The sequence below is a fragment of the Chamaea fasciata genome, unplaced genomic scaffold (assembly GCF_029207755.1).
Source record: "Chamaea fasciata isolate MVZ Bird 193981 ecotype frontalis unplaced genomic scaffold, bChaFas1.0.hap1 SCAF_6, whole genome shotgun sequence".
NCBI classification, from domain to species: Eukaryota; Metazoa; Chordata; class Aves; order Passeriformes; family Sylviidae; genus Chamaea; species Chamaea fasciata.
In genome coordinates, this window is record NW_027094091.1 from 56,016,491 (window position 1) to 56,044,410 (window position 27,920).

General features: G+C 38.6%; 1 protein-coding gene across 2 annotated transcripts in view; it reads right to left on the reverse strand.

Moving 5' to 3' along the window:
- Positions 1–1,425: 1,425 nt before the first annotated feature.
- Positions 1,426–27,920, reverse strand: part of MGAT4D (MGAT4 family member D) — a 33,354-nt gene continuing 6,859 nt past the window's right edge. The window contains exons 2-15 of one of the 2 annotated variants that reach the window (XM_066185016.1): positions 24,201–24,362; positions 22,056–22,196; positions 20,226–20,359; positions 17,987–18,033; positions 16,114–16,227; positions 14,721–14,796; positions 11,690–11,801; positions 11,009–11,139; positions 6,903–7,010; positions 5,317–5,510; positions 4,020–4,098; positions 3,834–3,912; positions 2,713–2,825; positions 1,426–2,205 (exon numbers count right to left, since the gene is read on the reverse strand). In XM_066185016.1, the coding sequence (XP_066041113.1) occupies positions 2,179–2,205; positions 2,713–2,825; positions 3,834–3,912; positions 4,020–4,098; positions 5,317–5,510; positions 6,903–7,010; positions 11,009–11,139; positions 11,690–11,801; positions 14,721–14,796; positions 16,114–16,227; positions 17,987–18,033; positions 20,226–20,359; positions 22,056–22,196; positions 24,201–24,362 (1,517 nt within the window). In that variant the 3' untranslated portion in view covers positions 1,426–2,178. Of the gene's footprint in view, positions 2,206–2,712; positions 2,826–3,832; positions 3,913–4,019; positions 4,099–5,316; positions 5,511–6,902; positions 7,011–11,008; positions 11,140–11,689; positions 11,802–14,720; positions 14,797–16,113; positions 16,228–17,986; positions 18,034–20,225; positions 20,360–22,055; positions 22,197–24,200; positions 24,363–27,920 lie in introns of those variants that run through there. The other variant, XM_066185014.1, reaches the window with a different exon arrangement.

Consider the following 27,920-nt stretch of genomic DNA (forward strand, 5'->3'; position numbering starts at 1 on the left):
CTACAGGTAAGATCTTGCTTGCAAGGTGGAAAAGAAGCTGCAGGTGTTCCATAACCACTCCTTGTGAACAAGGCCAGCTAATTCACTCACCAGTGGTGGCTGTTGCCAATAACTCACAGAAGTGTTATGGCTGAAGTATTCTTCCACTGCACTCCCTTGCTGTAAAATTCCTGGGGCTGGATTGTTCACTTTTCCACTATTGCTTCTTCAGTGAAAAATCCAGAATTCCTCTTAGGAGGTTCCTTTGGTTTTACACTGGCTCTGCAGACTGTGCAAGAAACCTCTGCTCTTACAAAATCACGGAAAAGAATTAATGGTTCTTGAGAAGCATTAATTATTCACACCATCAACTAAAACCTCATTTACATCAGAGTGAGGGGAAGGGTATTCTGTGATTGCAACAGTTATGTAAAATATGTAAAAGCAGAAACAAGGAATGAAGCACCAGGCTGGCAGCACAGAATGAAAAATTTCATTTAAAAATATATTTTTTTTTCAAGTCCAGTCATTTCCTACTATAATTTCAAGTATTCTGATGAGGCTTTTTGAGTATGCTTCAACAACTAGAGAGAAATCTTATTTCATTGCGAAAATAAGATGTTTTGGTAGCAAAACCTATTATTTTAGTATAATCTGTTTCCACTGATTTAAATAATTGCTCTGAAATTTCCCCCTTAATGACACTGACCTGTAACAAGTAAGTGTAAAGCACCCTGAATGCAGACACTACTCCCAAGAGTGAATCTATGGCAGAGGCAGCAGTGGCAAAATAGGGTTTTATGTTTTCATTGTAAGTGCTGAAGGATGAAAGTGTCCCCCAGTATAGCTCTAAGGATGCTGCATTACTGCACTAATTCTGAACTGGAATTAAACCCCTAACCTCATGAAGGCTGCAATATTCGGTCCGATATATGTATGCACATATATTTATATATACATAGAGCACGACAGTATATAAACAATCTTGTGTGTAAATTTCTAAATAAAGTAAAATAAATAAACAATAAACCTCTATGCAATGTTATCAAAATATTACTAGAGCTTGTCTTTGAAAAAAACCCACTCTTCTGAATTGTTTAATGTAAAATAATTAATTCCATCTCATTCTAAATGAAAAACACTGTGGCATTAGGAATACAACTCTACATTAATGTAGCCCATTGAATACAAATCCACATTTTGCAGTTTATTTGCTGGTGTCAGGATACAATGCCTATGCAGGGGAATCAGGGTGCAGTTGTGCTTCATGTGCTAAGGATGTGATACCAGAATTCTGCCCATTTATAGGTAGATGTCCAAGGTGGATTGTCATTTCCCAAAAACTTTTCAAATGAGACTACTGTGGTTTACTTTTTATTTTCAAATTTATGTTGAATTTGAACTTGCAACAAGGATTGAAATACCAGTACACACTGATTATCTAAATCAAGGATCCAAAATTTTATTTAAATAGATTTTCTTTCTACAAAAATATAGTCACCCATAATACCCTTATTTCCCGTAATTAATTCAATGCACAATTCACTGAGAAGTTTTACAATCTTCCAAAAAACACCTGTTTAAGTTTCAAGTTATTCAAAAGGTAACTTGTAGGCACTTCTCATTTAAAAATATATTTAACGTAACTTATGCTACATTAAGGCTGAAACGCATTTAAGTTTGAGATAAATTTTCATAACATTAAGTTATTCCTGTGAACTGCTTTAAATACTTGCAATGAATATTGACAACTTTTGCTTCCGTTCTAATTTCCCTACAAAATTGACCAGTGTTTTTAATGGAGTTGAACACTGTGTCCTTAATATTTTTCAGAAGTGTCCGTATTCTTATTTCTGGTGAAACTTTTTATACCTTTATGCTTTAGTCCCTGAGGCAGGCTATAATGCCTTATCAATTGTTTATAGTAATATTTATTTAATGTTGCCAAACTAAGGTGAGATTTTTATATATGACATATTACTCAAGAACATTTTATAGGAATTACTTACATTCTTTTCATATACCTTGTCATGTTACAACCTAAAATTTATCTCAACTCTGTCCTAATGCAGAGTATTAATAATTAAATGGGTATGGAATTGATCTTTTGACCCAGTCTTTTTTTTTTTTTCCTGTTGTTGCAGTCAGCCTTCTTTTCAAGCAATACAGGACTAGCGACACATCAAAAGTGTATTTTTTTCAGTTTTCAGATGTCTTGATAAATACCTGCAAAAAACCCAAAATCTGTTAGTTTCTAAAATCTTCTGAAGCTTTTCCTATGACATTAGTTTTCCCCTTCTTCCAGCTATGGCTAGTGTTTAAGGCTGTAGAAATTCTCCTCAGTAACTTCTGCTGAGTATTTTCTATTTATGGACTTACTGACATTTGAAAAACTTGGAAGAATTAAAAAATCAGAGGTTCATCTGAAAATGTTGACGTAATTAATATCCAAGATGGTGACTGAAAAAAGCTTTGTTTGTCAAAACCCAAGTCCAAGCTACTACAGCTACAGCACTCCAAAACTGGAGAATCTTCCCATTTGTGCGTTTCCAGCACTTTCAGTGAAGTACATTTAACTTCTCTTCTGAAAATAATATAATTCTTCACTTGTGGTTTTCCACACAAAATTCCACTCAAAATTAAATAAGATAAATGATTGGCAATGCTATACATTTGGAAGACTCAAAATTCATTTAATAATGAATAATAAAAATGCTTTTATTGAAAGCTTACCTCACTCAGTATTGCCCAGACGGGAGAATCAGAAGTGACTGACAAACGAATAGCCTGTATTCTTCCTATGGACTGGCTGATGCTGCCTTCTGCAACGCCATTTTCAAAAGCCCCTAAAAAAACCCCAAAAAACCAAACCAGAATACCCATAAGAATATTTATTAAAATGAAATACACTTCCAAGCAAACTTGTGAAAAAGCTCTTAATTACAAGCTATAAATTAAATCCAGAGTACATCAGGGAAAAAAATGTTATGGAAAAGACTCATGGGTTGAAATAAGGACAAGGAGAGATCAATCAGTCATAAATTACTCTCAAGGGCAAGCCAGACTTGATTTGGGAAAAAAAAAAATTATTCATATCAGAGTAGAGTAATGAGAAACAAAACCAAATCTTAAGAACACCTTCCCCCTACCCTCCCCCTTCTTCTTGTGCTAAACTTTACTCTTGATTTTCTTTACCTTCTTACCCCCAGGTGTGCAGGGGGAGAGGGAATGGGGGTTGTGGTCAGTTCATCACATGTCTCTGTTGCTCCAGCGTCCTCAGGGGAATCAGAATGGCATCCTGCCCCTCCTTTCTCACTCACCTTGGTGTCTGCAGAGTTCTCTCATGCATTCTCCCTCCTCTCTCCAGCTGCAACTGCTGTTACACAGAACTTTTCTGCCCTCTTTTTACATATGTTATGCCACAATACACTACGCCTCTCATCCCCGATGGATTCAGCCTTGGCCAGTTGTAGGTCTGTCCTGGAGCTGGCTGCCACTGGCTCCACTGGACATAAGTGAAATTTCTGGCAGTTTTTCATTGAAGCCACCCCTGTAGTTTCCCCTCCACCCCAGCTACCAAAACCTTGCCATGTGAACCCTTCACAGGGACTGTAATTAGTTCTCCTTCTGATTAGATGTCTTGGATATTGCCACTGATTGTATTTAAACCAAAACAGGAGAGTCATTGATCAAACACCATACACTACAATATGCAGTAATGCAAAGGGTTTCTTTTCCTTACTAGTTCACCTTGGAATGTTGAATTTATCAGAGTTCATGAAATCCTTAAGAGCAGAAACATTTTATATGTAGGAAAAAAATTTCTGGTTTTGAAATGACAAAAAACAATTTACCTATTTTTAAATATCCATCTTTGGTTGCTGGGGAGTTAAATTTACTTCCATTATCAGCCAATTCTTTTCTTAGTGTTTCCTGTAAAACATAAAATAGTAACATTTCAAGAAGTATTTTCTAGGGTATGACATTTTATGCTGAATATCATTCTGAAAATTAAATACAGTTCTAAATGAGAGACTTACATCAGCTGGCAACACTTCCACAGTAGTGTTAAAAAGTTTATCACCAGGGTGCTCCATGTTTCCACTTCTGAACAAGTACCTGATGATAAAGGTGTATTATTTCCAGGTATTTTATAATTTAGAAGACTTCTAGGGAAGTAAGTCTTTCCAGTTTGGAAGGAAAGTTTCAGATATCTTTTCTTTATATATATTTTGGGCTAGAGAGGATAGAAATAGGCCTTGAAACTATAAACCAAACCATAATATAGTATTTTTATTTAAAACAGAATATTTAAACCTTCTTTCTCTGGGACAACAAATAGAAGTGTTCCCCTTTGTAGTGCTCAAGTTCCAAATAAATTAACTTCCCATGTTTAAATGGCTAAGGAAGATCTGCCCTCTGATCTGTTCCTAGAATTGTAAGACTCAAGTGGAAAAGGCTACTGGGAGGTGAGCAGCAGCAAAAATTTCTGTTTCTACTTGGCCATATACTACATGCCAGGAGAATTCCCCTCTTCTATCAGTACTGATCAACTCAGGTGCTTCTAAACAATTTCCTTTATAGCCAATAAGCAAGAGCATTGACCAAACAAGAATCCAAGCAAAACCATCTAAGAATAAAAATCCCTGTTTGGTTTTAAGTTTCTAGAATTCAGAGTTCTTAGGGTTTTAGATCCAGAAAGAACTAAAATAATTTAAATCCTCAAACTCTCTCCTCTGATATCAAGTATTCAAGGCTTAAAACCACCAAATATTATAGGATTAACCATACATTTTCACAGACTGGCAATGTAATGGGGCTGGGACCAGCCATTAGACAATACCATATGTAAGTTAGCTTCATGCAATGCAGCTTCTCAGTAATAGGAACATGCTAAACTACAGCCAACGCAAGTTTCAGAAAGCATTAAGCAGTTAATTACTACAGAACACCAGTGTTTATTGTAACAGCTGTCATTCACTAGGGGGAGATACAGACTCAACATCACACAACAGCCTTTCTGTTGGCAACTGTGCAAATAAAGCTTTCACTGACACCATTGATGAAATTCATCAGTTAAATACAAATTTGAGAAACATCATGAGAGAGTACAAAATATCTACCTGAAGAAATAAAAGGAAAAAAATTAAGAAGCCTTCTAATTGCTAATGAAGAAATGTATTTCAGGAAGAAGAGCAGATAAATAGCAAATCATGGATTTTTTTTTCAGCAACAAGGTTTATGCAAACAGTTGAGCACCGATAATTTCAAACAGACTCAAGCATTTCCAAATTGGATATATGTAGGCTTCCATGTTCCATATCATGTAATACTTACTTTTCAACGTCTAGTGGATTTAAAAATGTGAACCTGATGTAGTCACCTGCCATCGGAGCTAAAGCCCAAAAAAAGTTTTGTCCTTTATAAACTTCTTCCAAGGTATGTTGCTCGTATATTCTTAGGCTTGTATCCACTTTTGCAGGTGGATTATTATGTGCTTTATATAGCAGACTTTTTCCAAAATCTTTATCCTGTTGATATAAAGAAATGTCATTTCACCCATACAATGGAAAAAAAAGTGCATTGATATCTGTAATTACTACAGGAAGCTACTCCAGAATATAATCATCTCCATGTGAAAAAATATACAACCTATTTTTAATTTATATAGAATATTAATTTCAGTGCAATCACTGGGACTCAACGTTACAATTTGTAGACAGAGCTATACTGATTGTGTCTTATCTGCCAAGATTCAAAAATAAAAATCTTCACAGGAGGCTATTTCATAGCTGTCTAGTGTTGCAGCAGCCCTCTTGTTAGAGGGTAGAAGTGAGCCCAGACACAGACTTCTTGTTTACCACAGCATGAAAAGGGTCCTGGGTTATTCCTCTTTACAGCTCAGCCATCCTGACTGCAACCATTCACTGACTCTGGCTGCAGCAAGCTCCTGCTGTAGGTTTCCCTTGCAGCCCCTGACTGCTGGTTATTTCTGGCTGAACTGTGACTGCAGGTACCAGTTTGCAGACTCTGACTGCAGGCTTTTACCCAGCTAGACTGTGACTGCAGGCTTCAACAGCAGGCTCTGACTGCAGACCCAGACTGACCTCACAGCAGGGATTCTCTCTCCCCAGGATCCTTCTTCTTCATCCTCTCCTTCATGCTCCTCAAGATTACACTTCCAGAATGATCCTCCCCTTACCAGCCAGCCCCCTCTTTTATCTCACTCATCCTTGTTGGATATAGCTGTTACTCATCAGAGGAAAGGCTGTATTGATTAATTAACACAGCTGTTACTTATCAGGGGTGAGGTCACCTGTATTCCCTTCTCCTACAGTCTAGGATGCCTTCTGTCAGAACATGTGATTCCTGGGCTCTGCTAAGGACTACCTGAATCTCTGGTCTCAATCTTCCAGTTGAGAAGTCTTGTCACTAGTCTAGATGGCACTGTCAGGAGATTCCTGAAGTCTGGTTCATCATTGCTCATGTCCTTATCAGATATGTGGTTTCCCCTCCAAACTCTCCATGAAAATCTGTGGCCATCACGTCAGGCACACCTTGTCCTACCAATATACCTTCTTAATTGTCCCTCATATTGGGAATGTGGAGTGCTCAGCCAAAACAAACCATCATGGCTTTGTTTGCATGGAGCAGAGCATCTGAAACCTTGTGTTGTGAGGAGGGTTCCTATATGCCATGAAATGCTGCTGTTCAGATGAGAGATTCAAAGGTGTTTGTGCAGGAGCAGTGCTCCACCTGCAGCTTAGAGGCCAGATCAAAATTCTCTACCAAATCTGCAAAACAACATAATTGGATATGGAAATGCCACCTAATGCCAAAGATGTGGTCCTTGAAACTCATTTGAGAACTAAGTCAGAACACAAGCATATAATGCAAAAAATATGGAATTAGTTTATTCTTACTTTCAAATTCTGTACCTTCCCAGCCAATGATGAATGAATCCCCACATGCTGAAAGAGAGATGGTTTAGCACGGATACGTAACTTTGACTTTTCCATTTCACAGTGTGCCTAGAAAGAAATTAAAAGGGAGTGAAGGATTATTTAACCAAGGAGAGAAAAACTATGTTCCATAAGGCAATTTCATTATGTAGTTAAGGGTATGGGTCCAGATTTTTTATCCATATTTAAATGAGTAAGCCTTAAATTAACAGTCACCTTATGTCAAACACACTGTTTTCTAGATGAAAACTCCTAATTCTGCTCATGCTGTTATTTAGATTTGAAGGCTCAACCACCAGTAATTCAGAGATTTCTGCACAGTATGTGATGAGTCACAACTCAAATCTGGAAAAAAGTGGACTCAAATCTGAAACATTGATTTCTTAGCTGTTCCTGGCAAATTTTATTTCAACTCTTAGCCTTGCTGTATCATTCTAATTAAATTACTTTGACCAAAACTGACCTTCTTAAGATAGATTCTGGTTAGATTTCAATCTTCATAATTTTACCTCTTTCTGTTGTGTTTGGGAGGCTTTTAACGTATTATAAGTTGTGGATCTTTTATCCCATAATTAGATAAAGCCCTTAAATATTGTGTTTCAAACAGTTTTCCAGTTTACTACACCTAGGACACAATGTACATCAAGGAATTAAATAACTGTAATTAGTACTAATATTGGAGTTTCTTGATCTTTGAATGATGGCAAACTATTTCTTTAAATGTGATTTTTTTTCTTTGCATATATAGAGCATTGTAGTTTGATACAGTGACACAAACATGCCACAGTAATTAATACAACAATGAAGCATAATGGCAAGGAACAAAGCAAAGAGCTAAAATGAGACTCCCTGGGTTGTACTCTTGGTGCTGCCACAGAATTATTATATGAGTTTTGAAGATCATTTAACTTTCCTGTATCCCAGGTCTCATACCTTAAAATTTGAAAGGATAACGTGCTTACCTCTTCCATCAAGTGCTTTCAGTTCTATAAAGGAAAAATGCTACATTAACTATATCAATGTCTTCTAAAGCCAGAAGTGATTAAGTCTTCACTCAGCTGGCTTAAAACCATCAAAGCTCATGAGAGATTTATGGTTTCCACAGGAGTACTAATTAAAAGTTCAAAACACCCTGAAAAGCTATTTAAGAAATGAAGCATTTTTATTTTTGTCCACAGCAGGTGTTCAGCAAAACAATGTAAAGCCACAATACATTGTGTGCAAATTGATTTACTAGCAGCTGTTTCTCTGAAAGGCACACTATACTTCCATAAAGAAGAAATAATTTTAAGAAAATAAATTTGTCATCTTTCTACTGACAGGATTTTCAACTCATTCCCTGCAAGAATGCAGGCTCTAGAATGTCTTATTTTGTGCTATGACGGCACTACCAAAAAACATCTGCTTCTGGCAGCAGCTGAAAATAATCAGTGGCATGAGGCAGGCTTGGTCATTTCTGCAGAAGCTGAGATAAGGCTGCTTGTTGAGTCAGAGCTTCCATCCTTGGAGCCTGTAGTTCCCACTGCATGTGATAGACAGAGGCCACTGCCTATGATCACAAAACCAAGAATGGTTGTGTTCAAAGCAACCTGTAAAGACCATCTTGTTCTGACTCCCCTGCCATGGACAGGCTTCCACTAAACCAGGTTGCTCAGAGCCCCATCCAGCCTGGTCAGAAACACTGGATGTAGCATCTACACCTTTCCTGGGCAACCTGTGCCAGTGACTCACCACTCTAACCATAAAAAATGTTTTACTTATATCCAATCTAAACATACCCTCTCTTTTCAGTTTAGGACTGTTACCCCTTGTGTTGTCACAACACATAAAAAGACCTTCTCCCTCTTTCCTACAAGCTCCCTTTAGGTACTGGAAGGTGCTATATGGTCTCCCCTGAAGCCTTCTCTTCTTCACTCTGAAGACCTCTGACTCTTTCAGCCTGTCTCCAGCCCTCTGACCATTTCTGTGGCCTCTCCACCTGCTCTAACAGGTCCATGGCTTTTTTTTTTGTACTGGGGACCCCAGCAGTGAATGATGGTTCACAGCAGGTAAAGTAAACGTGACAAAGCTTCTGAACCATGCAGAGATATGATGGCTCTGATCATCATAGACTGTCTTCTCCAACTTGGTGAGCAGATGTAGATGAACCTTGATATGTTAATAGTCAGTCCAGGCTGAAAACTTGGACAAGGTTGAGAAGTGGGCCCATGGGAATATCATGAGTTTTAACAAGACTAAGTGCTGGTGCTGCACCTGGGTCAGAGCAACTTCCAGTTTCAATTCAGGCTGGGGATGAACAGAAGGACTTGAGGGTGCTGGTAGAGGAGAGGCTGGACATGACCCAGCAATGTGCACTCAGCCCAGAAAGCCAAACATGTCCTGGGCTGCATCCAAAGCACCGTGGGCAGAAGGGGAGGGAGGGGATTCTGCCCCTCTGCTCAGCTCTGGTGGGAGCCCCCCTGCAGTGCTGCATCACCTCTGGGTCCCAGCACAGGAGGGACATGGAGGTGTCTTGCTGAATGCAGAGGAGGCCACCAAGGTGATCAGAGGGCTGGAGCACCTCTCCTTTGAGGAAAGGCTGAGAGAATTGAGATTGTTCAGCCTGGAGAATAGGCTTTGGGAATTGCAGCCTTCCAGTACCTGAAGGGATCCTGCAATGAACAGAGAGAGAGGCTTTTTACAAGAGCCTGGAGTGACAGGACAGGAAGGAATGGATTCCTTCTAAGGTAAAAGACAGTAGGTTTGGCTTAGCTGTTAGGAGGAAGTTCTTTCCTGTGAGGATGGTGAGGCACAGAAATGGGTTGTCCAGGGAAGCTGTGGATGCCCCACCCCTGGAGATGTTCAAGGCCAGGTAGAATGGGACTCGGAGCAATCCAGTCTAGTGGAAGGTGTCCCTGCCCATGGCAGGGGGTTGGAACGAGATGGTCTTTAGGGTCTTTTCCAACCCAAACAATTCTATGATTCTACATAAACACATGCCAAACATCCATCACCACAGGATGGCACACAGAAACCACAAACAAGTGCCCTGCTGACCCTCCTGTGTAGCACAGTATGTGATCACTCTGTGATCTTTGTGTGTCACTTTGTGACACTCTTGGTTGGAAAGGAGAAAGTGTGAGGAGTTGTCAGCTTGCCTTCTCTGGCTCCTATAGGAAAGTTCAATGCTTTAAGCTGTCAAACAGAGAAGGTACTACAGCTGGGATTCCCCAGCCTTCTCCCAGTCTCCATTTTCTGCATTCTCATGAATAGTCCCAGCAGGTCATGCCACTGGTCCTTCCCACCCAAGGGCCACGTGAGACTGATTTGTCTCTGTAGGTTTTCATTACCCACAGCAACTGAAATTGCAAATGCAGAAGTGAAACTCAGTAGAAACTTGTGGACACCACTCTGCTTTGGCTTGGTCAGAGCAGACTTCCATGAGTTGCCTGCCTGCCTTTTGGGAATACAGCTTAATTTTAACCTGGTAGGAATCAGGTCTTAGAAGATGGAGCAGCCATAAATAAAAGTAAAGTATTTCACCTTTTGGATGTAAATTGGCACATTTGATCTGGAATGGGTGATGTCAACATAATAGCATCTGGTTTTTAATCTGTTTTCACAGGCAGGCAAGAACTTAAATTAAGTTTCTAACTTATTCTAACTCCTATGAGCAGGAGTTAACTGCTAACTCCTAATCCACAGAGCAGGATTTAAAACCTTGCTCCTATCTGTATGAGTGGGTCTGGAGATCCTGCAAAACCAGGGACCTTCCCAGAAGTCACTTATGCTACAGGGTAAAACTTGAAGCTTGTTTGTTCCACTCCCCTTAATCTCCTGCTCTGCACAACTGCTGTCTGTTTCTTCTTGCTCCTTTATCAACACAAAAGTAACGTGCAAATCCTGGAGCAGCAACTGGCTGCACCAGTTAAAACTCCTGAACCCTAAAACCCAAGAAGGAGCAGAAACTCTGGGAAGTCCAAAGTAAGTCCAGTTTGAGATATTTATATTTCACTTTTTGAAAATAAATTTTGTCGCTGAGAGTGCTTGAATGTTATTTATGTTCACAAATTCACAGTTATACTTACTGCATCCTTTTCTGGATTGCACACTTTAACCGAGAGCAGGTGGTCTATAAGCCAGTCTATGGGCTTATCCTTATAGAACATGAGAAAAAATTCCACAATGAGTGGTAAGTCTTCTGCTTTAAACAATTTTCCTGAAAGCAAGACAAGAAGTTATATTTTTATTGCTATGCAAGAATCACCAGCTTTATGTTTAAATGTAATTTATTTAAATAAACATTTAAGTATCACACCAGCCTTGCACATATGAATGTAATTATGATATTTAATGAAAAATTTCATGTAGAGTCTGGCTTTGAAGAGTTGCTGATCATCCAGCTCTATGATATGGGATGCATATTCTCCTCCACAAAGAAAAGGAGGAAGCTTTTTTAAAAAATAGATTGTTCAAATTCCGTTCTTGAAAAGAGAGCTACACGTTACAGGGGCACATAGTTCCCTGAGGTGGAACAATTTCTTGCTTATGGGAACTCAATTATAGATTCTATGCTGAAGAGATTCTGTATTAACAAGACAGTTTTAAAGAGAACAAAAAGTAACTACTTTCAGTGGGATGTTTCCTGAAGAACGAAGGAAGTTTTGATATGCAAGTCCTTCCATGCTTTGAGATGTAATTCTGTATGAGACCTTTTTGATCTACACAGCTCCAGATCCAGTTGATCCTGCTGAGGTCTTAATACTTACCAATAAATCCAAGTTGTGAGAACTCGAGAACCATCCAATCTTGGGACTGTTGAGCAGCAAAGCTTTTTACACTTTCAACATAATCAGGTTTGGCTACAATATCATCTTCCAGCTGGGGCAGAAAACACAACAGAAAAAGAGAAGGCAAGCAGTGATTTTCTTGCTTGCAGAGGGGGTGGTGACGTTGCCACATGCAAGTAAAAACTGTGTTAACTGCTGTACTGCATGTACTGAAGCTGTTCCAAACGACAGTGCATTGCCATTTAGCTTCTACATATAACTCTGGTCTAGTACCACTCATTAAGCAATTATCTACAGGAGTGACCATAACACCATGGGTGCTTCTCCCGTTTTGATGAAGGAGGACTCCCTGACTTAAAGAGATCTCACTTAGAAGAAAACATTAGGCAAAAAGACGAGGTTAAGGAAGACAACAATAAACAGTTTGTTCTTAGGTTGTATAAGCAGTGATAAGCAGCAGCAGGAGCAAACTGTCTGAAAGGAAAGGTGTGTAAAAGCTCTGGTAGCCTGGGCAGACTTTGTCATTCATACAAGGTGACTGAGAAGGACTGTGGATGATTACTGAGATGCCAGTAGGAAGCGAGTTGTGCTAGGGAATACTGGCAATGAACGGGTGTGCTCTGTGAATCACACTGAAGGACGGGAATGCGTGGAGCTTTCAAGGTGTTGTAAAGGCCAGCACAGAGTACAGCAGCAGAGCCAACTAAAGGGTACTTGGAAGAGGAGACTGACATCCATCAAGGAAATGGGAAAGGCATTGGCTTCATTTTTGCCTGGCTTTCAGACAAGATCTGGGCATCTGAAAAGCCAAAAGCTGTTCCTGCTGCTAAAGGCTCACAGACAAGATCTGGGCATCTAAAAAGCTAGAAGTTGTTTCTGCTACTAAAGCTGAGCATTATGAATCCAGACAAGGAGCTTGGAGGCAATGACATAAAGGAGTAAATGTGTTCCAGAAATAATTACGGAGCGAGTAATTCATGGTTTGAATTCTGTATGGGTGTGAAAACACAGAAAGAGGAGACCAAGACTTCAGGAAAATATTGCTGGGGTGAAGTGTAATCATACAGTAATTTATTCTAGCTGCTGTACTTCACTGGCCCTGCTGTAAGTCCGGTTGTGCTGGAACCAGCTTCAGAAAGCTGCACAGCCAGAAAATTAATCGAGAAAAAACCAAACAAACAAACCATTATTTCCTGCTGGTTTTGTGTCTTCAACTGACACAGCGTAGAGTCATCATGAAGAGTTTGAGAGATCAGGGCCACAGGTTTTAGCTGAACTTGGGCATCACTACAAGTGTAGGGCTGGCTGAAAAAAAATGTGCTGGCAACAGTGAACCCAGGAGTAGGCAGAATGAAGTTAGAAAGATGAGATTAAAAGATCTGTTTTGACCCTGTCAGCTTTGGCTGATGGCAAGATAAAAAATAGACAGACAGAGACTGTCTTAGCAGACAGTCTTAGCAGATTCTGAGGTCTGGGGATTGAGTTGAGTTGACAGTTACGCAGAAGGGAGCGACCAGAAAAAAAAAAAAAAATCCCCCAAACATCAATTTACAAGAAATTTGGCATAAAATTAAATGAGCTTAGTGGATTTGCCAGGAGCAAGGTGTAAAGGAAGAAGGGCAAAGAATCAAAGAAGGTTTTAGAGAATCCTTGAAGAGAAACTGAGGGGCACTAAAAAAGGATGAAAAGCAGACTGGAGAATCTCAAAAACCTAGGGAGGCCACCATATCGAGAAACACCGTAGAAAATATGCAAAACCAGTGAGGATTAAAAGCACAGATTCATCCCCAGTGTAAGCCTGTTAGCTTCAATGGACTTCACAAAACTACTTAAATCCTGGTTCTGTAGTATCCTGGACCAACTGTTTATTCAGCAAATATCTTGTTTGATTTATGACATCAATTGTTCTGTAGACATCAAGACTAATTATGTGTGCTTATCTTCTTTCAAGGTTTGGGAGTTAGTATCAACCACTCAATCAATACTATTGCTGACTAAACGAAATTAAAAATTTAACCTAGCTCAAGTTTTGTTTAAGATTACTGAAGTAAATCTTGTACCAGGCTAAGGAAAAGTAGTTTTAAGTTGTTTGCCTTCCTTTAATACAAGACTTCTAAATAGGGGAAGAACATAACTACATTTATGGCAGCAAGTGTTCATTCTTTTCACCTGCACCCTACAGAGTAGTTTTTGGGCATATTGGGATATTCTTAAGTATCCCAGCTCAAATGTGTTTTTGTTGAATTCTGAGAAAAGCTGTAAGAGATGCCAGTCTTCTGCTTCCAGGAATCTGGTGATGTCCTTATGGAATACAGACTCTGAGGCAAAATGCTCTTCTGAGCTTTTTCAAAAACTGCTGACATTATTGAGCTACGTGAAAATTTTACTGATATGTTCCATGACTGACCAGCTCTTAGAAATTTTGGGATCTCTGGTGGGGATTAAGATCTGTATGGAGTGGAAATTAGCACAAATCTAGAATGATGGTTAAAGCTAAGCTTAAATGCATGGGGATTTTCTTAAAGGCTAACACAAAATCTTCTGGAGAATTAAGGATCTGTGCCAACTTGTAGTTGACCTTATCTCAAGTATCACTCTACTGGTGTTTCCCTGTCTGAAATATTTCACTTCACAACATTCAATACTTCACTTAATTCAGGGCTATAACCTGGACCTATCACCACTATTTTTCCTGACTGCAGTAAGTAAAAAGATATTAAACCCTAACTTTCTCAACCTAATCAAAGGAGGGTTTCATTCTTCAGTTACCTTGCTCTTCAACATCACAAATGACAGGAAGGTAGAGATGGTTTTAATCAAATAGTACCTGGCTGCAAGATGTGTATAAAAACAGAAATACATGGATGCTTGCAAAGAGCACAGGCAAAATACACAGAAAATGACAACAGACTGTTGCTTTTATTGAGGCCTTTGAAACAAATTTAAAAATTGCCAAAGCTAATCATCAGTACAGAAGTATTGCTGCTACTTAATGATAATATGGACATACCTGTAAATAAAATGTTCCCTTAGGTTGAGCATATAGCATTAAAAAGCTATAATCCAAATTCTGCTTAGTTCTCCACCTAAACATAAGCAGCAAATTCTGATAAGCTTTTTGAGGGGGTTGCAAGAGTTATTTCTATATTACAAGAACTTCTAATGCTCTGCGTTTTTTGTCTCTCCACTAAACCTGTAAGGTTGAGTATTTTAACCCAGTGTTAAGTGCAAAAGCATTCCTCCTCTACAATCAATGTAAACATTTGTAAATAATTTTATTTTCCTGTAAAAGTTAACATTAAATACACAAAAAAAAATTTATCTCTGTCAACGGAGCTTGAAACAAAATGTCTAAAAAGTTATTCACGTCAATGACTTAAAAGATGTTACACTCATTATTTCACGAAGAGTAGAAATAAACACCCATGGATTATTTAAAGATTAAAAAGTAAGTGGTTTTACATAGGAACAGCACAGGAGCAGGTTGATAACCTTAATTTTCAGGTTTAAATATAAATACATATTTTGTACAGTCTCTCATTTTACCAGAGGGTGACCTTGATGTTTGGTAATCAACACTGAAAGACTACAAAGTAATTTATCAGTATTTAATTAACATAAATGTATAACTGATCCCAGTCTAATCATATCTAAAACTAAATTTTAAGTATGTAAACTTGTTTATGGTCTATGGTCTATGAACACATAAGGTTTATCTATAAAGCCAATATACATACACACACATATATAAATATACTAGCTGATTTCCTCCAGCCTAAGCTTTCAATACTGCAACTCTCTTGCTGCATTGTTGCAGTGGCTTCTGATAAATTAGTTATTGTTGACTGAAAGAAAATTACTTTCCTCCAATAAATAATTAAATCTATATTTTAGTTTATAATCTCTGTCTTAGTGAATTTGGGGCATGTGAGTGAATGAAATCACCATTAAGGATGTATTAACAGTAGATAAAAAGTCAATGATCACCAGAAGTTAGGTCATTAATTAAACCCACAGTAGCTGTCAGTCATTAGCTAGAGGGCCTCATAGGGTTTCCTGTGTGTTCACAGAGACTCTCCCTCATCAGTTACATTAAAGGTTTTTCTATTTTTTCCTTTATGACCAGATCATATAGCCTATTGCTTGTTGGCATTATCCATCTGGTTTACAAGCTGTTGGATGTCTAGAGTCAAGACCCCAGGAGATGCCTTGGCTCTCACCCTTGAAGCTGATGTGCAGCATAGCTTTTCTCAAGATCCCCTTGTAAATTTGTTTTACAAGTACAACTGAAGTCCTTTAACTCTGACACAGAAACAGTATCAGCTCAAACAATGCTAACTTCATCTGAATTTTCCATTTTACACTCTTAGCAAAAGTTCTTAGGTTTTCTATAGCAATCTTACCTTACTCGGTCCTCAGAATCTCCAAGTGTTTTCTTCAGGTTGGAAAGATCTGGGTAATAAGAAGCAGGAGGAGAAATAACCTCTAGGACTCCAGACTCGACTTCTCTAGGGAAGCTGGGAAGAATTTTAGTAAGACCCCATTCCTCAAAAAGACTTTGGAGGGTAACCACAGACAGCAGCTCCCCAAAGTTAGGTCTGCTCCTCCAGAAGTGAAATTCACAACTCTAGCAAAGTAACTGACTGCAAATTTGGAACCAAGAAGGGGGTTTTAACAACCATCAGAACAGACAGGTCAGGAACTCATCCAAGTCTCAGAAAACACTGGAGAGAAGTGTGCCCCAGAAATCCTGCCCCTCCTGTATCTGTAGATGCTTACTAACAATCCTGAAACGACTGCCAAAATGCAGCAGTAATTCACAACCAAACCCACTGTCTGAAACAACACACAGCTGTTCCCCCTTGCATGAGAGCTCCAAGTTTCCTTACCCTTGCTCCAACTCTAATTCTACTTTCTAAGCAAAATTGTACTGTCCTAGAGCAGGAGTTTAAAATGGGGAGTCTGGGTCTAGTCTCTGCTCCAAGAATTAAATTTTCCATTTAAAGAGACATTGAAAAAATGTGTAACCTACCTTGGGAGCCAAACCTAGGAGTCAAATTTTCCCCTACCTCCGAAAAAGCCCACAAAACAACCAACCAAAAAACCAACAAACAAAAACCCAACAAAAATGAACAAACAACATTTTAAAACCCCAACACAAGACAGGTAGAGCAGAGCTTTCAAAACGGAGTTTCCCATTTCCTATGATTAGTAAACAAAAGGTAATACTAATAATTAAACACATCATAGTACCGGTGTTATGGGGAAAAAATATCAGTCTTACTGTGTAACCTCGACAAAGCAAATAGTCTGCAGTAATTTTTTCAAAAGCATAAAGCAGTAATTAAAATTATCTGAGTGCTTATATTGCTGTAGGTATTGTACCTTTGCAGTGCCAAGAAGGAGCACCTTTTCCCCTTGTCCTTGCCATAGTCCTCCCACTGAGCTATACCCTCTGAAGGCAGGAAATGATGAATATTACTTTGCTAACAGCTTCAGTATGAGGAGCCATCCGGGGGAAGCCCACACACAAAATACAGTCTGGGAAACCCTTCAATGAAGGAGGATGTGCAGCGACCCTCAAATGAGGAGGAAAAGGTCAACTCCTCCAGGGATCTTGTTCAAGAAAGATAAGAGCAAGCAGAAGTGCAGTGGGAGCCAAGCTTCCATTTGACATCTCTACCAATCTCACGTTGCTCATTATGGTAGTAGCATTTAATGCTACAAATGTAATCCCATACCTGTCCCAAGTCAATTGCCTTCCTGAAAAATAGTTAAAAAAAGGAAACAAAGACTGGGAAAACACGGACACATTGTGGCACTTGGGGACATAGTTTAGTGGTGGCAGTGCTGGGCCGATGGTTGAACTCTCTTGATCTAACAGGTCTTTTCCAACCTAAGGAATTCTATGATTCTATGACAGATGCCAGATTACACTTCAGGGTTGTGTAGTCAGTGGGGACCTCATTCATGTAGCCTCAGGGACACAAATTGCATCATTAATTTCGTGGGGAAAAGACTTAACCTCAAGCAAATATTTATCAGAGATTTAAGCTGAGACTGTGACTGGATAGTTAAAATGTAGTTATCAAATAAGAAATGAAAAATAAATTGATTTACGTATTTCTGTTCTCAATTTCACAGTATGTTATGGCATGCATACTGAGAGTGCACCTTTGCCTCAGTTCCATTTCAGTGTTGGAATGTTCTAATTCTTTCCATTAAAGCTCCAAATATGTTCACACTGGTGGTTGTGTTACACTCTGTAGGACTTACCTGGTTTTAACACTTTCTGCAATGCTCTTAATATATTCTGCACCCACCTAAAGAAAAGAAGGGAGGGTTTCATTAAAAATCACCCATTTTTGTATTAAACAACACTTTGTAGGGAATATGTACATGCAAATTTTTTTCATTTTTAATTTTTTTCCTTCCAAAAAAAGTGGTATGTTACAGCAGCATTTCTGCTCTACTAAGGAACAGTATGGGCTGTTCAAGCCAAATAAACTTTCAATGTAGTTCACTTTTGCTTCCAACTATCTCCAGCTGCCATTTCTGCACTTTGTTTTTCACTGCTTTTGCAGAAGGCCAGGCTATTTTCTGGCTAAAATTCTTTTCAGCTATGCCTGTAAAGCACAGCCATATACCAGTATGATATATTATATATTTTTACTGATATCATTTATCAGTAAAAAGAGCTGATTTGGGTTAATCATCCAAAAACAACAAAAGAGGCCAAAGGCTGATGAGAAAAATCACGTAAGCAAAATATTCTAAAGCCAGCAACACTTAAAATTTTTATTTAGCCTTTTCCTAATGTAACAAACTTATGGCTCTTTGTTTGGAAATTTTGAGGACATTCATTACTGCTGTTTCATAAAAGTAACAGTTTTAGTGTGCCAAACATATCTGTTTACTATATTAAGAGTGCAAAGTTTTATGAATGCGATTTCTAAAGCAACACAATAACTGTCTAAGGGTTTAGATTTTTCTTTAAATAAACAAATTGTTTAATATATAATTGTTACCAATTATACATTAAATTTGTAGTAAGTAAAAAAAAAAAAAAAAGTGAAGTAAAGAACTTTGATCAGAAAAAAAATACCCAGAACCTAAAACTCACTCTCAATCAATAAGTTGCTCAAGGTTAACCCATGATGTAAGCATTTACTTTGATCTTTTAAATCTTTGTGGGAAAAGGAAGGTGTGGATTTGTGACCAGTGAACACACCTGCCCTGCTCTCATAACAAAATGTTCTTATCACCTCTCAGATCAGCATGGTTATCTGCTCCAAATTACTGCAAAAAATGGAAGCTGTGAGAACATGACTTTTGGGTTGGGAGAAAATGGATAGTAATTCTTACCAGGGCAGTTTAATCCTAAATTGGCTGATATGGATTATTACTACAACCACAGCTCCTGTTTGTTCAAAGTGTCACATTAGGACTCTCCACAGTGGGACACTATTCAGTTAACCCTTAAAAACCTCACAGACTCCTCTGAAGCCCTGTAAGAAGAAGTTTACCTGAGTGGCAGCAAGGCAAAGCTCATCACTGCCAGGGCTCTTCATTGGGAAACACCAACTGCAAAGTAAGTTCAGTTCCTATAAACTAGGCTGAAGAGGAACTAGAGCCAATAAAACTGGTCCTCCATACTCCTCATTGTGATCATTGTGATCCATACTCCTCATTGTGATCCAAACAGAGAAGTCATGGCCAAACTTATTGAAGTGAACTATACTCTGTTTGACACTTCTACACTTGCAAAAGTGATGACTAAACAATAAAAAGTACCAATCTATGACTGTTAAATGAATACATGCATGAATGTAATGCTGTCTATGGAAAGACAAAGAAATATGAAGAATAAATATGAAGTCTGAATAATTGCAGAGCCATTTTACCTGCTAGAAGCTATTACTAGTTAATTCCTATCTGCAGCTTGTTTTTCTGATGTAATTAAGGGAGTTTTGAGGGAGAAAAAAAAAAGCATTTATCCCTTATATCTTGCCTTGAGCACTGTTCACTTTCCCAAACATGTTCAAGGCTCTGAAACAGTTTTTTTTTGCATGGGAAATGCCAAAACACATGCAGAAGGCTCCAATATGTTTTGTAAGCTATTGTTATCAAACTAGCAGATAAATAATTGGAACATTTGTAAGACTAAGTTTACTTTCTTCAGGTTCTATGGCACTTTTCTGTGGAGGACTTACATTTCATCCTGGGAGCAGAAAACTGTACTTTCAGAGATAAATAATGAATTCATATGGTTTTGTTGGAAAATCCGACTCAACAACTGTGTTGGTGAATGTAATACAACTTTTTTTCCTTTGATCATCTGCATTACAGGGTTTTTTTCCACATATGAACACTGAGGTAGTAACTCACCATCTCCTCCAGCCCTCCCAAAGAAATCCCTCCCAAAGGCCAAGCTAACAGTGCTTTGCACTATTACATTTAGGCATAAATCTCCATATTGTCTATTAGCATTCTGCACCTTTCCATGCAAACTTACCTCTGCTATAAAGATGATTATTATGCAGTCCTTCTTTTGCTCTTCAGATAGTTCGTACAGTAGGGAATTCAATGTATCAATCAGGTAATTTTGTTTTTCCCTTTTCACTGTAGGAATACCCATCACCAGGGAGACTGCAAAGAGAGAATGCCTCAAGCTGTGTAATTTTAAGGAAAATTGAAATTACATTTTACTTTTGATTTGATGCGACCATGAAACTTGGAGACAGTTAATATTTCCTTAGCATTGTGACAGCATTATAAACACCAGGTCTACACTTGAGAACCTGGAGATACTACTACCTATGACAAACATGTAAGTGTTTGCTACTGAGAATCAAAAGTGAGTATTGCAAAATTAGTGCTTGCTCTTGTTTTGGAGATCTAAGCAGGAAGGGTTAAACCAACGCTGCTCTAGAGAGCAGGTTCTCATAGGAAGTGAATGCTGTATATTTCAGAAAGGAATCCAATTCAAAAATCCTTCTGAGCAGATGAATTGATATGCATCAATGGTCTTCATAACATCAATAAGAATAAAAGAACTAAGATGTTACTGTTATTAAAAATAAGGAACTGAAATCGTCTCTGGCAAAGACTCCACCAGTAGCAAACCAATGCTGTATTACGTGGTTAAACCAGAAGCAGGATGTCTCCTTTTTCATTAGTATGGACATTACTTAAATCAGCAGCCAAACATGGCTCAGTAAACCTGTGGAATCTCAGTCCTTGCAGATGATTTCTATTCACCAAAATCCCAGAAGGCTGGTGAGAAAGCAACAGTTCAAAATAAAATAGTAGGTGCAATTAGTAACTTGTTTCTGACTTTAACTTCCATGCCAGCGTCAGCTCAAAAACACCAAAGTGCCAATGTTCCTTCCCAGCACGTATCCTGACAAACCATTGGGGTTTGTATCATTTTCTACACTGAAGATCAACCTGTACTTCTTAAACTTAAAGTTTTGCTATTGTGATTTTCCTGTACAAATAAAAGGAGATTAAACACAGAGTATTTGTTTACTAGTGACACTGACCTACAGGCATTCCAGTGAGAACTACAACACTAGATCGCATTGTACAACTATACCTACTAACGAGTAGTCTTTAGAAAGTTATCCATTGTCATGAGCATGGCCCAGGCTTTGGCGTTTTTTTAGTTAAATCACAAACACTGCCAAGGTTTCTTCATATAAAATCACCTCAGAGAAAAGTGAAAATTCCAACAAAATACAAAAGTCAGCAAAATGGTTGACTAGTTCCTTCTTTGCTTACTAGTTTTGCATGTTCCTTTTACCTGCCCCATGACAGGACAATGTATTTAAAATCTGTATTATAGGTCACTGGAATTCATTATGATTTCTACAGGTGTCAGCTGATTTCTCAGGTGGATGAAAAAGCTACGTTGAAGATATATTAATATCCTTTAAATGATCGCATCACCTTTCCCTTTGCTTCTCACATTGGCAAACTGAATGCATTGTAAATTCGCCTTGGCTTCCTCATCCATGCTAATTCTGTGGGGAAAAACGTCAGCTACTGCATCTTAGCCATATATGAATAAATGATTAAAACTAAAAAAAATCTTGTTTTTCAATTAAGATTATTTTTTGTTGCTATTTCAAAAGGTTTTCAGAATACTTTGAGATAAAGACTTGAAATAGGGGTGGGAATTTTAGAAGTACTTTTACTATTGCCATACAAATTCATTCAGCCTTGCCAACATTAGAAAGTTAAGGAAGAAAATCCATTCTAAACTTTTGAGTGTGCTTCATTGCTACAAATTACTAAAAAAATACAAACGTATAGAAAATAGAAGCCAAACTTTATTTCCTACCCCCAGTTCTCTGTTGCCCAAAAAGAACATTTGGGAAAATTGCATCTTCATGTTCTTGAAGGTGAGGGAGGTAGTAGTAGATGTTTGTAAGATGCACAGGGAGCTTTCTGGAGAGGTTTAACTCTTTCCACTTCATATCACCTTAAAGATACAATAAACACAGAGATCCACACCAAATAAAAAGCAAGCAAAGAAGCCTATTTCTTCACCAGTTTTGCTCAGCTGAACGCTGGCAGATTACCACACACAAGGTTATTCAATCAGAACTATTCCTCAGAAGTGATTGTATGTCATACAGATTACATTATATTAAATTGAAAATTTCCCAGTACAACTCCTTCCCACTCAGGTGGTGGTGCAGAGCTCCAAGCTTGAACATCCTGGGAATACCATCTGTATTTCCCTGTGTCTGCACACTTGCAGGATTGAGTCATCTTAAAACACAGTAAATAGTTACTTTAAACGCAGCAGTAAAAAAACTATTTGGTTTTGGGGTTTTTTTTACATGGTTGGCAAACAATTTTTAAATGAAAGAAACACAGATTCTGATTAATAATTAATAACCTCTTAACTATTTAATAAACTGAAATGCTTTCCCCAAAAAGTAACACATGGTAGTTTTCACAGCTCAAGCAAAAGTTCTCAGTTTATAAAAAGCCCTATGGTAAAAAGAATGACTGCATACGGGCCTTCAAAAACTATTCAAGAAACAAAACGCTATAGCACTGAAGAGAAAAGTAGGGGTTTTATTTTTCTTTACTACTTTAAAATAAAGATGAAAACAACAGAACTTTTACTGATTGGGTTGGAACGTTACTTTTCCCAAGAAATGCATCTAAGATAACTCCCAAAATTTGCCACCCTTCAAAGTTACATACAAGTATCACAAAAACCATCATCAGCTTTATTCACTCGGCTTAGGTTAAGAAAGGCAGAGGCTTACTGATTGGGCAATACTTCAAGTTTTTCAACTTTCAAAAGATACTCCCACTGAAAATTAGGACTGAAAAAAGATTTCCTATCCTACAGAAAACAGTTTTAAAAACCACCAAACAACCATATACATCTGCCCAGAAATTAGAAATGAGACAGAGACCCACAGGTCATTCCACACTGTTAAGCCATTAAATATACTGGAATTTTGCTGCATAGAAACCACCTTCAAACTTTTCAAGGACTTTCCTTCTTTATTTGGATGTAGTACCAATCAAGTATTGGGTAAGGGAGTTTAGTTCCATTGACTACAATAAACCTTGCAATTTTGGCTGTATAATAAAACATGGCTGGAATGGGAAGCAGAAGGGTAAGTAAAAATAAAAGGAAAATTATTCAGCGAATTGAAGAAATTTCTGCCTTAAATCCTGTGAACTGACAGATTTAATACGTTCTGAAATTTACCTGGCTCCAATAAGAATCAAAAGCAGGGGGAAGGGGAACTTGCACTCTCCTTTACTGCTGTTTTGTGCATTAGGCAGTAACTCTCTGCCCACAGTGTGTGGGGCTACTGGGGGCTGACATGACTCTATTCTAAAGCTCCTAAGGCCACCACCCTGCCAATGCTCAGCCCTTTGTGCACATCTGAACAACCCCAGTGAATTAATATCAAATTTGATATCGAATGTCAAAACTGGCTGGGGAGAACAGAAGAAACAACTCTGACTATACAAAGAAGAAATGCACCTTGTTCTTTCTTCCCCTGTAACAGTCCTGGTTAATTCCCTATTTTAGTCTGATTATCAGCCTGCTGTACTGAATGAAAATAAGGGCTGTTAAATGGTAGTTTTCAGTCACACCCAGATTCTTTCTGAAGTTGGAGTATACCGTGAAATGCCTCCAGCACAGAGATGCCTCTTCTAGTTTCCCTTCTCTCCCCAGGGAACAAGCTCTGTCCATCTCAACAGGGAGGAAGACAGATCCTGCACAACTACATAATTTACTTGAGGTGACAAAATCAAGCTGCCAATCTACTGCATGTAACTACAGTGTGCATATAGATAGAGATGTACAACCGTCTATAAGGCAAGGTAACTAAAAAGTTCAATTAAACAATGGGAAGAAGCCAGATCACTGAACTTCACATGTTGGAGTCCTAAAAAAAAAACCCAAAAAACAACAAAACAAAAACCAGAGAAAACTCCTACAAACCTGTGTGATTGTTTGTCGTGTTCATTCTTCTTGCAACTGTATGTTTAATTTCATCTAAGGCCCTGCTCAGTTCGTGTGATCTTTTTTTATATTCCTTTTCAGCATACAATAGTCTTCGCTGAAGTTCCAGCAACTGGTCTTGGTACACATCTAAGTCATTTCCTGCAATAAGAACATAATTTCTTTTCTAAAAGGTGATTTATATGATGGAATCAAGTTAAAGAATAGGAGATGGTCCAGAAGGTCACATCACCAAAGTGCATAAGCAATAATAAAGTTTATTCAGGAGAAGAAATAGTCTGGAAGAGGATTAAGAAGGTAGAGTTTAGGGAGCACAGCTGGGTAAAGGTAAATTGAAGACAAAACCAGGAATAAGAAATCCATAAGGAAAAAGTCAGTGAAAGGCTGTGAGTTGCAGGGGAAGGTGCTACATTTTTCACCAAATAACAAATTGTGATGACCCTTTTCACACTGAAAAATACAATCATGGATTGGCTTGCTTGTGTATCAAACACTATTAAGAAGAAAACAGAGATATTAAAAGCATTCAGTCTTCATGAGTTCCAAGGTGTCTGGAGAATGTTAAGGACTATTACTAAAGGTGGTTAATACAAAGCAATACTTCAATAACATCACCCCTTTGCAATAGAAAGTAAAGAAAGTAGAAGGGGACTTCTGCCTCATTTTAAAGTGTTTTATAATGCTGCTCCTTTTCTTGGTCTTGTTGTGGTTTCGTTGGTTGGGTTTGTTTTTTTTCCCTAGTTAAATGCTGTTATTTAGAGACTTCTCCCATTCTGTTTGTTGGTTGTGCTAAGTTTTATCTGTGGCAGCTCTCGTTTTCTAGGACCCACCATTGTCTCTCTGGAAAAGTGAATTCCCAGGGATTGTAACCTGTAAAAGACACTACGAGCAAAATGCAGAGGTAACGCAAATTTGTGAGGATTTGCAGAGGTGTTTCAAACTGGAATTAATTTGCATTTTGGGTAAACAGGGGGTGGTTTTTTTGCATTAAGCACAAGTCCATAATTTAGTCAATAAATGTGTGATTGAAAGAATCAGTTGAAAACATTTAGGAAGAAAGAGGTTAGAAAAAAAGAAGCAAACATGTGATGTGCATTATCATTATTTACCTCATGAAAAATTTAAAGGATGTTTAATAAAATCCTGTAAAATGAATGCTTCCTAAAATTTTTGACACTCTTAAAAATGCTTTGATTTGCAAGAAAGGCATTCGTATCTATGAGTATCTATGTTATACTATGGAGCTATGAACATAAATCTGGCATTGCTGAAGGGAAGGGAAATCTGCATTATTTCAGCTTCATGCAACAAGATACTTCTACTTGATTGAAGTAGGCTTCCCGAAGAAAATTGGAGAAGAAATTAAAAAAAAAAAAACAAAAAACAAATGGAAGATCAAAACAGATGAAGAGTCTATATTTAAATAATATAAAATAGATCAAATAGATTAAAATACATTTCAAATTTAAAAATCTGTCACAAGGCATCAGGCTGCAGAGTTAGAACCCCTGACAAAATAAATTTTTGGCATACCTTTCAACAGCTACCAACCATGTAGAAATACGTTTTCTCATTTATGCTTTTCTTTTGTAGCTGTCTTTCCAATGCCATAATCCAATCTTTAGATGTTTTTTTTTCCTTTAGAATGTACATGAATAAAATTAAAACACAAGGTTTAGGGTGATTAAGGTGACTGACAAATAGTCATTACACCATTTTCATTACAAGGTGATTCCAGATAGAACATCAATACAAGTAAACATGGAGGAGGATTTACCTCGCAATTTCTAGACAAATTCAGAAGTACGAGCTAAAGATACAGTAACGGATGGGAGTTTTTCTTTAAATTCTAATTTAAAGAAGGGATTAGTAAAGAAATTGCAGGCAAATTATAACATCCTAGTCCCTCTCTTAATTCTCTCAGCTATGCAGTGTCAGCGTGACTCAGAATGACCAGTGTCACCACTGGGCTGACATTTTGGCAAGCACCAAGTAATGGCAGTTGTGTTTGCTTACTTACAGGTGAGCCTACCAAAATAAAACCTACCTTTTATTTCCAAGGTGCCTCTTGAAAATACGACGTCAACGCTCAACTATCATTGAGTGCAGCCAAAGAAGCTGGCATTTGTGATTGACCTTATCTATTTCTTCAGGCCAGAAGAGGGAAACTACATCTTTAAGTCTTCCAGAATTGAACCCTCTGTTCAGTTAGCAGAACAAGGTTCTTAGAAATCACTTATCTCACTCGATTTCAATGGCTCAGGAAGCAAGAGTTTGACACAAGGAACATAATATTCACTCACCCTTGGTGAAGAATGAATTTATTATAAAAATATATAGCTGGAAATAAAACATGAAATGTTCTAAATTTTACTAGAGCACATGTAAATAACCAACATTCACTATTACTAAACCTTCGGCAAAAAAATGTGTGTTTAGAAAGCAATATGAAGCTAAACACCCTAAATATTTCAACAGTTATTGAGTTTCAATGGATTTGTGTGGGTGTGCATGTGGAAAATGGTCTTTCAGCATCTAAAGATCCACGGAGAACTAAAACAGCTGCTTGCAATAGATTGCTTAGAAAGACACAGGGCATTTTTACAAGTACAGTGCTTTCTGACAAGGAGGGTCAGGGAGATGGAGCATGAAACACTCTCTGTGCCCAGCAACAGCCTGACTTGGCAATGCCTTGTCTTCCATCAGCAGCAAGGGGTGTCAGAATAAAACCAGAAAAGAGCAAGATGAGGACCTACAGCAAAACTACAAAAAGCAAATTAAGGTAAAGGCAGCTCTGTGGAGAGACCGCAACAAATCAGAGCTGGGCAATCACCAGCTGTAGGGAGTTCAGCAAGGGCAAGTACCAGATTCTGCACCTGGGATGGGGCAGCCCTGGCTGTACGGACAGACTGGGCAATGAGAGGCTGGAGAGCAGCGCTGTGCAAAGGGCCCTGGGGCTCCTGGTCCATGGAAAGCTGAATGTGAGCCAGCAGTGCCCTGGCAGCCAGGAGGGCCAGCCCTGTCCTGGGGGCATCAGGCCCAGCATGGCCAGCGGGGCAGGGGAGGGGATTGTCCCCTCTGCTCTGCTCTGCTCTGGGGCGGCCTCACCTCCAGGGCTGGGGCAGGTTTGGGTGCCAGAGTGTAAAAAAGACACGGAACCATTAGAGAGGGTCTGAAGGGAAAGCCTTATGAGGAGCAGCTTAGGCCTCTTGGTCTGCTCAGCCTGAGAAGAGACCTGAGTGTAGTCTACAGCTTCCCCATGAGGGGAAGTGGAGGAGCACTGGAGAGGCCCATACTGTTCTCTTCCCTGTGGTGACCGGTGACAGGACCCAAGGAAATGGCATGAAGTTGTGTCAGGGGAGGTTTTTAGGTTGGATATCAGGAAAAGATTCTTCACCCAAAGGGTGGTTGGGCACTGGAACAAGTTTCCCAGTGCAGTGGTCACATCAGCAAACCTGACAGAGTTCAACAAGCTTTTGAACAACACTCTCAGGCACATGGCGTGACCCTGTGCATGGCCAGGTGTTGGACTCAATTATCCTTGTGGGTGCCTTCCATCTAAGCATATTCTGGGATTCTATGTAAAGGCTTCTTCCCTTGGTGAGCTGAAGATGAATCACTCTGATGGGCTAAGAGTGGTTCACCAAATTTCCTTTCTAGGAAAAGTCAATGGGGCCACGCTAGCTACAAGCCGTGGGA